The following is a 12,354-nucleotide window of genomic DNA, read 5'->3' on the forward strand; positions in this document are numbered from 1 at the left end:
TTTTTTTTTTGACAGGGTCTTATTCTGTCACCCAGGATGGAGTGCAGTGGTGCAATCTCAGCTTACTGCAACCTCTGCCTCCCAGGTTCGAGTAATTCTCCTGCCTCAGCCTCCGGAGCAGCTTGGACTACAGGCATGCACCCATGCTCGCTAATTTTTGCAGAGACAGGGTTTCATCATGTTGCCCAGGCTGGTCTCAAACTCCTGGGCTCAAGCAATCCACCCGCCTCAGTGTCTCAAAGTGTTGGGATTATAGGCATGAACCACCATTCCCAGCCGGAATACAGATTCTTTTTTTTGGTGAGACAGAGATTTACCCTTGTTGCCCCAGGCTGGAGTGCAATGGCGCAATCTGGGCTCACCGCAACCCCCGCCTCCCACATTCAAGCGATTCTCCTGCCTCAGCCTCCTCAGTAGCTGGGATTACAGGCATGTGCCACCACGCCCAGCTAATTTTGTATTTTTAGTAGAGACAGGGTTTCACCATGTTGGTCAGGCTGATCTCAAACTCCTGACCTCAGGTGATCCGCCCGCCTCGGCCTCCCAAAGTGCCGGGATTACAGGCGTGAGCCACTGCACCCAGCCAGAATACAGATTCTTACAGATTCTTGTAGGCCCTTATCTACACTAAGAGCCTTGATTCTATGAGTGTAAATGCAGGGACTAGACTTGATGCTTCCACACAGCTCCTGGGGCAAATCCTCTTGATGCCAGAGAAGGGCTTCCAGGCCAGGCTGGAGACAACAGGTTCCTCTGCCTGCCATGGGACCAGCCTATCTGCTGTGTTCAGGTAGCTACCTGGGAACCAAGGACAGTGACATCCAAGCAGTACAAACCCAGGGCCTCCTCCCCGGGCTTCCTGCTCACAGCTGGTATCTGTGTTTCTCTTTGGGCTCCTAAGGTCACACTGGTTCCCAGACCCTTGGACCTGAACTGTGACGGAGGAGTGCCCTCTAGGTGCAACGGACAGGAACCGACATCTCCTGGCCTCTCCCTTCTCTTACCCACTAGAGCTTCAGAGGAGACCATGCACTGGGCTCAAGGACAGGATACTTGTCAGCACAGGGTACTGATTTAGCATTCAGTACTAAATTCCCTAGAAAGGCTCACTGACATCTTGACCTGCAGTTAGGCTGGACATCCTAGAAGGGAATGGGAAGTTGAGCCAGCCCCTGAAGAGGGCCTTGGTCTCTGTGTCCTGTTTCCAGTGCTTGATGTGTGGTTGGCGCTCAAAGCCTGTTTATTGGTAAGTACTTTAGTATCAGCCCCGTCTGGTGTGGAGAATAAGAATCTCCCAGGTGGCTTTGAATAAAGTACAGATAACTGGCTTTTGCTCCTGCAGATTCAGTAGGTCTAAGATTAGTCCTGGGGCAATTATGGCTTTAAAGCTCCACAGGTAATTTCAGTGAGCAACCAGATTTGGAAGCCACTGGTAGGGAGTTCAGCCAGGAGCTGGACGTTCTGCCGTCTCCGTGTTCCAATGAGCAAATCCTCAATTCCACTCTCAATGTTTCCCCATCTCAAATGGGAAGAGTTAGTCTGAGATTCTTGTGCCTTCCTTTACTCTCTCCAAGTGGGAAATGCTGCGTCTCCTCCCATCCTCCTTAAAAATAAATCTACTCCTCTGGACTGGACTCTGCCATTAGAGCCACATGCTAAGCACACAGGGCCTCTTCTTGGAAGACAGCCTTTGGATGTGGGTAAGCGGGCACAGGTGGGTAAGTGGGCATAGCTGGGTAAGCTGGCACAGGTGGGTAAGCTGGCACAGGGCTCTCTTTCCTCATAAGACAAGCCGAAGTGGCCACGGAGGAGCCCCTTCCTCAGTCCTTCCAGGAGCTAAGGGAATGACCCAACGGCTGTGGACTTATCCCAAGACACCTGCGCTCCCTCTCCACCATGCTTGGCAGGTACTGGGGAAATCCTTTCCCTGTGTATCCTACAAAGCTCCCTCAGTTCTCTCATTCCCTCAAAGCCCTCCTTGACCAAGGCGTCCACCCACCATGACTTGTGTGTGTGTGTGTGTGTGTGTGTGTGTGACACAGCCTCGCCCTGTCATCCAGGCTGGAGTGCAGTGGTGCAATCTCTACTCACTGCAATCTTCACCTCCCAGTTCAAGTGATTCTCCTGCCTCAGCCTCCCAGGTAGCTGAGATTACAGGCGTGCACCAATACACACAGCTAATTTTTTGTATTTTTAGTAGAGACAGGGTTTCTACTAAACGGGTTTTAGACAGGGCTTCACCACGTTGGCCAGGCTGGTCTCAAACTCCTGACCTCAAGCGATCTGCCCACCTCGGCCTCCCAAAGTGCTGGGATTACAGGCGTGAGCCACCACGCCTGGTCAACCTTTCTTTCTTTGTGAAGGAGCTTGGTAAGAAAGTGCAGGCAGCAAAGCACTCCTCTGTTACTCTCTCGTAAACCCAGGCCTTTACCCGGGGTGAATCTCTAGGGTACATAGTGCTTGTCTCCCCAGGGTTGTTTAGAAGATGAATGACATTAAATGTGTATGTATAAAGTAGGCTTCTTTAGTAATGGCCACAGAATGGTTTATAAATACAGTACCACATCTTCACTAATTTGGTCCTAGTAACGAAGCTCCTCCCACACAGTGCCTTGTATTGAACAAAGATGTTCCCCGCTCGGTTACACTGCAAGCCTCTGGAGAAGTTAGTCCTGCTTTGTAGACCTTCGCCCTCCCTTTCATCTCGTACACGGAGAAGGTTCTCAATTGCTGCTTATTGCTTTAGAGTTACTTCCTATCGCTTTACCTTTCACAGCCAGAAGAAGAAATGCAGGGCAAATGTTCCTAAGTGATTTGCATCTCAATTCTCAAAGAAAGCTAGCTATTTCTTCAATTAGCTAAGACGTGGCAGGATATTTATAATCCATTCTGTGGCCATTAGCAAAGAAGACTGTTTTACATATAAACATGTCATGTCATACTTCCTCCATTCAACCCTGGGGAGACAAGCACCATGTGACCTAGAGATTCATCCTGCGTAAAAGCCTGGGTTTCTAGAGAATGATAGAGGACTGTTTTGCCACCTGCACTTTCTTACCAAGCTCCTGGCGCTCATGGCTTTAGCTCTAGCATGTTGTGTGGGTTTGGACATCTTGAAAAGTGCTTAGGAGGTCTTGGGTCCAGACCTGGATTCAAATCCAACCTCTTCCACGTGTTACCTTTCTATCTCTAGGCAAGTTACTTAAACCGTGTGCATTGGTTTCCTGATCTATATAAAGAAAATAACAGCATCTCCTCAAAGAGTTATTCTGAGGATGAAATGGGTGACCACAAGTAAAGCGCTTAGAGCAGTAAGTGGAACAGTAAGCTCTCCATGAGTGTTAGTTGTTGCTATGATTCGTTGGAGAAGCAGCCTGGGGAAGGAGAAAATCCTGTCCTGGCTCTACCATTTATTTGCTTTGTGCCTTTGGACAGGGAAAAACTGAGATCTCCATTTCTTCATGTAAAGTATTAAAATCTTGATAATGCATGGTGTGCCCCTCTCACAGAGTGGCAGTGAGGTTCAAATGAGCTAATAGATGTGAAAATGCTTTGTAAACTATAAAAAAAAACTGCACAAATGTAGGGTAACAGATGCCATTTCTTTCTGTCTATACCTGTATGCTTGCACTCATTTTGTATTACGGTTACTTATTTTTATCTGCCTCCTGCATTAGATTTGAGCTCCTCGAGATAGGAATCACATCTTGCTGTTTCCTATATCAACTTGTATGTGATGTCTAGCTTGATGCCTGTACATGGCATGTACTCAGTACATGGCAAATTGGAAGAGGAGCAGTCTCCTTGGGTATTTTTTTGGGTGTATGTTGCAGTAGGTTGCTCCCCTTTAGACTGTGCGTGCCAGGACTATTCCCCCCAACATGAGGTGTAGCTTCCCAGAGGGCGCACTGTGAACAGCATCTGCAGGCAGGCATCCAGCACCAAGCTGAGCACTCATGTACAGACACTAAATGTGGGGACACCCTGTCCTGAGGCTCGGATTCCCGGTGCTCAGCCAGCAGCCTTTCCAATCCCCATGAGGTCTCTGAACGGGTCTCCTTACTCCTGGAGAGACTATTCATTTAGTTGTCCTCGATAGTCCAAACTAGGGAAATTGAGAAATCGAACCTTGGCATGTTCAGTGACCTCAAGACCTTGCTTCTTTTTCTTCCATTTCAAAATCTTCCCAAAATGGCAACTTTGGTTTTTATGCCCCTGCTCCCAGCTCCCATCTTTCACGAACTGGGGGTTCTCAGAGGATGCCATCTGCCTGACGGTGTCTTATATCTCTATATCCTACAAGCTAGCCACTGAATCCTGCTCATAGATTAAGCACTGGATACATACTTGCTGATTGGAATTTAAAGAAAACCAAAATAAGTAAACTCGACGGGAGATTAATTGCCTAGGAGTCGGTTGACTGCTTGACTGAAGCTGGATTTTTTTTGGGAACCGCTGGCTGCCTTCGCATTTCCTGATGGACGTGGGACAGGTCAACAGACAGCCCAGAGCGGCAGATAACTTTTGCCCACGCGTCATTCATTTTTTTGGAGCGTTGGCTTGAAATTGAGGGGGGTGTGTGTGTCTGGAACCGACGTGCCTTCCGTGCGTCTCCGGGGTCTCTGCAGTCTCTTTCAATGGGCTGATTACAACACAGAGGATGTGGACAGTGGAGTTTTTCCTGTTTGATGTCACACTGCTACCCTTTAAAAGTCTGATGGCAAAAAGGAGGGAATTCAGTCTAGGATCCTCACACCAGCTACTTGCAAGGGAGAAGGAAAAGGCCAGTGAGGCCTGGGCCAGGAGAGTCCCGACAGGAGTGTCAGGTTTCAATCTCAGCACCAGCCACTCAGAGCAGAGCGTGATGTTGGGGGCCCGCCTCAGGCTCTGGGTCTGTGCCTTGTGCAGCGTCTGCAGCATGAGCGTCATCAGAGCCTATCCCAATGCCTCCCCATTGCTCGGCTCCAGCTGGGGTGGCCTGATCCACCTGTACACAGCCACAGCCAGGAACAGCTACCACCTGCAGATCCACAAGAATGGCCACGTGGATGGCGCACCCCATCAGACCATCTACAGTGAGTAGGACTTCAAGCTGGGAAGAAGGGGTGCGCCCCTGTTGTCCATCTACAGGGGGCTTGGGGAGGTTGGGGACTAGACTGGAGGGCTAATCCAACCCTCCAAGCTTTCTGCCCAGGAACCACTTATTGTCTGTGTGTGTGTGTGTGTGTGTGTGTGTTTTTGTGTGTGTGTGTGTATTTAAATCTTAGGGGAAGATTCTGTCACTCTCCTAATTAGTATTTGCTGGTTTTTCTAACATGCATACTTTTTGTTTAAACTAAAACCCTTCCCACAGTAGGAGCCATATTCCCTTTGCCCCATCAAAAGATTCAGAAAATGTACTGAAAGAAAAGCAAGGAGTCTAAGAGAAAAAGAAGCCAGGCAGATCAACAGACACTAAGTTTCAGCTCCTGGACTTCAGGCTGGGTTAACTAGGCAGGTTGGAAAGAAGATTCCCGGGTCATACCCAGATTGTAATAGATAAATCTGGGGGCTCTTTCCAATTCTGGCCTTATAAAAATTCTTGGAAAAATGTATTAAACACAGACTGTCCAGGAATGTTGTCTTGGTGAGAATGGCCAAGTATACAACCCATCCACCCATTCATTTGTCCATGCATCCATCCATCCAACCTTTAAACTTTAACAGGTTTAAAGGCTGTTTCAGATACTCAGGTACCCCGGTACCCAGTACGCATTGGTGATTCTTCTCCGTGGAACTGAGAGGTGTCCAGTCAGTAGCAAGTCAAGCTAGTTAGAAACCTATTGGCAACGTGAGACAACTGGAATGTTTTTAAAGATCAGGTTTGTGGAGAATTGGATCACAATCCACAATAATCAATCCATTAGCAATGATTCAAATGAGGGCCACTTTGTGCGCACCTATATAAGGGGTAATGTGGTAGGAGCAGGGATATTGAAAAAGACTGGATCTTCTATTTTAAGAAAACATGTGAAAATACCTCTAAGAATATATAAAAATGCAAACTGATCCAATATAGCTCAAATTAAGGGAAAGAAAAATTAGACAATCTCTAACTAAAGAAAACATAGGAATTATGATTTGCCTTTTATTGTTGTAATAAGTTAATTATTTTTGCTGTGACCATGCTGTGTGTGAGGCATTTATTCTTCTAGGAACCAAAGGTCCTTAAACCTGGTTGCAAGATATATAACATGCAAAATTAACTTGCAAGATATATGACATGCGAAATTGACAGTTTAAACCTCCTCAAGTGCTAGATGCATATTGATAGGAGATAAAAGAAGAGAGAAAAGTTCTCTCCAAATACCAAACAGGTTCCAGAACTCTAGAGGATATAGTAAGACTCAGGAGTCAACATCTTGGAAACCAAGTTTGAGTCTCGTGGCAAAAATTTCAATTAAATCTGGATATACTTGATGAACCCAAAGTGTTGTTCATTTTATTCAATGGATATTTAACAGGATCTACAATGTGCCTGGCATTCTATCAAGCTCTGTGACTGAAAAGTAAGACACAACCCCTCAAGGACCTTGTGGTCTGTCGTCCTGCCTTGTCAGCCAGCTCACTACCAGACTTTTAGGAAATGCGACTTTGCGCCTCTCATGGGGCGGCCACTCTTACTCTAATTCAAGACTCTATGTGATTTAAAATGCAGAATAGTAGATGATGGTAAATTATTTTGATTCTCTTAGATGGAAAGGGCGGCATCCAACTAGAGAGTGTTTATACAACTTGTCTCGAATCCTGGAATCCCATTGCTGAAAGGAACTCCTTAAAGACGTTTCCTCCTGAACAAGAATTAGGGTAGAACAGAACAGGCTGGCTACGGTGGGGAGTGAGTGTGAAGAGTCGACCTCCTGGGCTGGCAGTCTGAACTGTAGACCTTTTCCTTGAAAAACCCACCTTGTATCAGGCCCCAAGGGATCACTGAGTGCTGGTTGAATTAAAAGGATTGAGAGGCAGCAAAACAAATGGAATTGACTTCAGATCTTTAAAAACAGAAATACGGTTTTGTTTTCTTAGACACAGGCACTAGCTAAACATTGCATCTTTAAAGAGTTAAACGCGAATATGGGGAGGGGAACTTAGGGTCAGGGGAGGGGGAGAGAGATCTGCTTTTCCTAGTCTATGTAGATAACTTTTTGTACTGTTAAATCAGTTGTCACTTGTATTATGGGGGGAAAAAAGTGCAGGAAAAAAATTACACAATACAATTAAAAGTCACCCAAAAGAGGCCAGGTGTGGTGGCTCATGCATATAATCCCAGCACCTTGGGAGGCCAAGGCAGGAGAATCACTTGAAGTCAGGGGTTAAAGACCAGCCTGGCCAACATGGGGAAACCCTGTCTCTACTAAAAATACAAAAATTAGCTGGGCGTGGTGGTGCGTGCCTGTAATCCCAGCTACTTGGGAGGCTGAGGCAGGAGAATTGCTTGAACCCAGGAGGCGGAGGTTGCAGTGAGCTGAGATCACACCACTGTGCTCCAGCCTGGGCGACAGAGCGAGACTCCATCTCAAAAAAAAAAAAAAAAAGTTACGTAAAAAGAAAGAGGAAAGATTAATGCACGTAGATAAGACTCACAACTAATTAAATGTCTGGTGAAGGATTTGTAATGACCTCATCAGTGACTGTTAAGCAATGTTTTTACACTGACGGAAACCTAAAATGTGAGGGGTATTTTTTCCACTCCTAATTATCCATTTCTAGTGAATTCTGGTTCATCTTATTATTTTGCTGTAAGAAATTCTTAAGAGTTGAGTGCACGACCCATCTTTGGGTCATTGGACTTGACAAAATGAAATTATCTCCTGCCTACCAGATTCTTCAAGCCCCCTTGGGACTCACAAGCGCTGCTGCCAGGTACCCCTCTGATGTCCCTATCACCTGTTTCATGAACAAGGCCATCCTCTGACTCCCCTTTATCCTCATTATATGGAACCAGCAAGACAGAGATGTTTATTGCCCCGGTAATATCACATCCTAGATCCTGACATTTTCACTTCCTCCATCTTCCCCACAGGAACTTTCTTTACTTGAAGCTGAGTTACCGTTGGGCTCCTTAAGCCTTCTTCATACATTTTTATTTTGAGGTGCTCAAAGCACTTCACTGCTATCATCTTATTTATCACTTACTGGCCACAAGAGTAGAACGGAGTAGATAATTTCCTACTTGTATAAGCAGAGGTTGAGGCAAAGCGGTCATAGTAAAACTTACTAGCATTTAGGAAGTACTTTCTAAAAGATAAAAACATTATCTCATTATGTCTTCAAGAGGACCAAATGAGGTAAGTAAATGTTTCTGCCATCCTCATTTTATATGTGAAAAAACGAGAGTTAAAGAACTTAAATCACTGGCTGAAGGTCAGACAGGGAGTAAAAGACCTAGAGGACATCTTGACCCCAAATCCCACGCTCTTCCAAGGTCACACACATGCAGACAGCCCCAAGGTCACACACATGCAGACAGCTCCAAGGTCACACGCATGCAGACAGCTCCAAGGTTACACACATGCAGACAGCTCCGTCATTGAAGGCAAAGTCCATTCAGCCTGCTCAGCTCCAACAGGCGGGGCGGGGGGCTCCGGCAGTCACTGGTTTGTGCCTTCCTTCTGCAAAATTCTCCCGTGAATCTGTGCAGACTGCGGAAAGATGCCTTTTGAACGCGCAAAGGAAAGAAACCGTGACTCTCACATTTTCTACACTTTCACATTGACTCACACTGTTTGACGGAAGAGTCTGTGTCCCTCTGTACCAGCTGTTCACAGTTCCTCAGCCACTGCCAGAGGTTTTCTAGGGGGACTGGCTCTGGAGACTGGGACCACATGGGCCATACGCACTGCCCACACTGACCCCAAGCATCAGGCCAGCACGCCTGTCAAGGCCTGGGCCCGGCATAAACAGCAGGTCAGAAGACGCCACGTGATGTCCTCTGTTCGTGCGACACTTTCGAGTCACTTTTACCACCATTATCCCATTTGATCATCACCCTATGAAGTAGGCAGGACAGCTATTGTTCTATTTCACAGCTGAGGAAACTGAGGCTAGAGCAATAAGTTGCCCAAGACTGCAAGGTCAGCAAGTGGCACAGTTGGGACCAAAATCCAAGTTCCCCGGTTCTTGGTGCCTGGCTCAGTGCCTCTTCCCTGAGCCCTCAGCGGTGCCGTGACTCCTTGTCCTCACTGCCTGCAGCATGTATTTTAGCATTTGATGTTGTCTTCTCAGACTCTTAGTGATTTCTGCTGGAGGCTTGCTACCGCATAGTAGGAAGATGTCTCTGACCTGAGTTTCAATCCTGCCTTAGTTTCCTTATCACTTAATTAGGATATTGCTGCTACTACTACTACTACTACTAATAATAATAATAATTAGTACTAACAATATAACATTTGTTTTGAGAATTTAAAATATGTAAAGTGCTTAGAGTGCAACCACTCAAAGACCATTACTAAATGAAATTTTTTCCCAATTAGACTGAAAAGTCTCCAGAACAAAAATCATTTCTTTCACGTTCCTTATGTTTCTCCAAAGGTTTACCACAAAACTAGCCATACATTTGAGACACATAGGCAGACACCACTGTGGAGGAATTTAAGCATCCTTTGTGCCTGTCATACCCCAGTCCACCTTCTGGAAGCTTCCCTCAAGTTTCTCCTCAGCCAAACTTTCAAACAAATTAACTTCTCTCTTTGGCCCTCTTCCTTTCTCACTTTTCTGGGGCTTGTCTCCACTCTCATTCCCTCTGTTCCATGTCATTCCAATTTCAGCCCCTATCATGATTTCTGCTGAGCTAGTATTGAATTATTGCTGCTTATTTTCCTCAAAGGTCCTTGTATTGAGCCTGCGTGGGATGGGAGAGGAGCTTTGGGCTTTCAATAACCCCTAGGAGGCTCCATCACTTGCTAGGCACAGACATTGGGCATTCACAACCTCTCCAAGCTACAGTTGCAGAAGAGGAATTTGAATCCCTGCATGGGAGTCTAGCTGCCTCCCTGGGGGCTGTGAGGTCACATGAGATGCAGCTGGAAATTTCTGTGATAGGCAACCGGAAGTGGCCCCAAAGACCTAAAGTAATGATTTTTAACAGAAGATGTCAGGTAATTAAACAACATTTGGGGAAGAAGTCTTGCTGAATTATCACTCATGTTACACTAGTATATGGTCTAATTGTGCCTTTGCCACAAAACAGAAAGCACACTTAAAGCCATTATCAATTACTTAAGAGGTAGGTCATGTGAATGGGTTTCAGACTCTTGTCGGAGACTAGCTTTTGAGAGGGGACACTGAAAGTCTATGAGGGACTGTACCTGGAGGGGTCACCACCAAGTGAGAAAATGACAACCAACCCAAGAAAAGCCCAAGAAGAAAATTCCATCCATCACTGGTATTGATTCAACATAAACAGTTATACCCTCTGTTCCTAAGTAGCTCACTCTAAGGAAGGCGCTAGATAGGTAAACTCAGTTAAAGCAAGGTAAATGGAATACATGCTGTAATAGAGGCGAAGGCATTGTCCTGAGGAGCTGAGAAGAAAGAACAACTGATTTTGAATGGAAAGATGAGGAAAGGCTTCATAGAGATGGTGACGCCTGAGCCTGGTCTTGAAGAATGAGTGACTTCAATAAGTAGAGAAGGAAGAGGGAGATCAACTCTAACACCGTTCTGTACACATACTGGGCGTTGACTGATTAGTATTAGACGATTACACAGACATCCAGGTGGAGAATCAGACTCTGTGGACAAGCTGGATCCTTGAAAGACATCTCAGCATAGATTTAAAAATCACAAAATAGAAGGCATGGAAGAATGTAACTATCACCACAAACATTCAAAGGCATTAGTAAGGCAAAAGGGAAAATAGGTAGAGACAGAGAAACATGTGTTCAGCACAGGTAGAAGAATGCCAGGAGCTCAGAGTGCCCCATACAGGCAGCAAGATGAAGCAGGAGGTGAATGACTGTATACGTGCTGGGGGCAAGAGAGAATGTCAGAAGCAACGCTGAATATGTAGAAATGAGGCTGAATTTAGGGGTGTGGAAGTCATCATCACCCTTAAAAATCAATCCAGGGAGGTTTCATGAAGGTGGGTTTTCAGGAGGTGCTTGAAGGTGGGAACTGGATGCTCAATGAGTCTCCCCTGCCTGGTTTTCTCCATAGGTGCCCTGATGATCAGATCAGAGGATGCTGGCTTTGTGGTGATTACAGGTGTGATGAGCAGAAGATACCTCTGCATGGATTTCAGAGGCAACATTTTTGGATCAGTGAGTTTCTTTTTTGTGTTGGTCACCATATGCAAACAATTAACCTAATTTCTTTGACAGGACATAGACTTTTCTAGCTTAACAATTCCATATGCAGTGTACCCTGGTGACCTGTTTCCACTGATGCTTCATGCGGTCCAGGTATTGAATGCTCAGGTTTAATAGCTGGGGTTTGAACTTAGGCAGTCTGGCTCCAGATCCCAGGCTCTCAGCCCCTAGTCTGCACTGCCCACTGGAACCCATTTTTGGATCTAGCACAGGCCCTGGTATGTAGTCGCAGGTCCTCGAGTCATGTCAATTCACGTTGTAAAGTGCATTAGAAAAGGGTGAAAAGCCATTGGTGTCTTCTTGGTTCTGGGACTAGCTGTGACTTTAGGTAAATCTCCTCACTTCTCCAAACTTCAGCATTTTCACTTGGAAAAAGTGAAGTGGAATAGACCATGTGACCTGTGAATCTCCCTCCAGTTAAAGATTTTTAATTAATAACCCCTGCCCCAATTGTGATCGTTATTCGTTCGGATTGGTAAGCAAAGGATTTCCCAAACTAAAGGCTGTTGGCCTCTTTTCGAGGATTTTGAGATAGTCAAATAGTAGGACTGCTTATCTCAGGATTCTCTTACCACCACTCTTGCCCACAAGAAACTCCACAAGAACAAAGACTTTCTGTTTTGCTTTCTGCTGCATCCCAGCCCCTACAATAGTGTCTGGCTAGAGTAGGAAAAGAAAAAAAATCAGTTGAACAACTGTTGAAATATAGGTAACTAACTAAACATCTCTTGAACCCATCTAGGCACGTAGACAGTCCTGGTCTGTAAACTGCTTACTTTGTGGAGTTTGAGGATTAAAAGAAATAACATGCAGGCCGGCCGCGGTGGCTCAAGCCTGTAATCCCAGCACTTTGGGAGGCTGAGGCGGGTGGATCACGAGGTCAGGAGATCGAGACCATCCTGGCTAACATGGTGAAACCCCGTCTCTACTAAAAATACAAAAAAAAAAAAAAAAATGGTGGCGGGCGCCAGAAAACCCAGCTACTCGGAGGCTGAGGCAGGAGAAT

At 45.9% G+C, this 12,354-nt stretch overlaps 1 protein-coding gene across 1 annotated transcript in view; it reads left to right on the top strand.

Moving 5' to 3' along the window:
- The first annotated feature begins 4,725 nt into the window (after positions 1 to 4,725).
- FGF23 (fibroblast growth factor 23) overlaps positions 4,726 to 12,354 on the top strand; it is a 9,585-nt gene continuing 1,956 nt past the window's right edge. The window contains exons 1-2 of the mRNA XM_025403348.1: positions 4,726 to 5,075; positions 11,197 to 11,300. Coding sequence (XP_025259133.1) covers positions 4,865 to 5,075; positions 11,197 to 11,300 — 315 coding nt within the window. The 5' untranslated portion in view covers positions 4,726 to 4,864. The remainder of the gene's footprint in view (positions 5,076 to 11,196; positions 11,301 to 12,354) is intronic.

Source organism: Theropithecus gelada, chromosome 11 (genome assembly GCF_003255815.1).
Source record: "Theropithecus gelada isolate Dixy chromosome 11, Tgel_1.0, whole genome shotgun sequence".
Classification (NCBI taxonomy): Eukaryota; Metazoa; Chordata; class Mammalia; order Primates; family Cercopithecidae; genus Theropithecus; species Theropithecus gelada.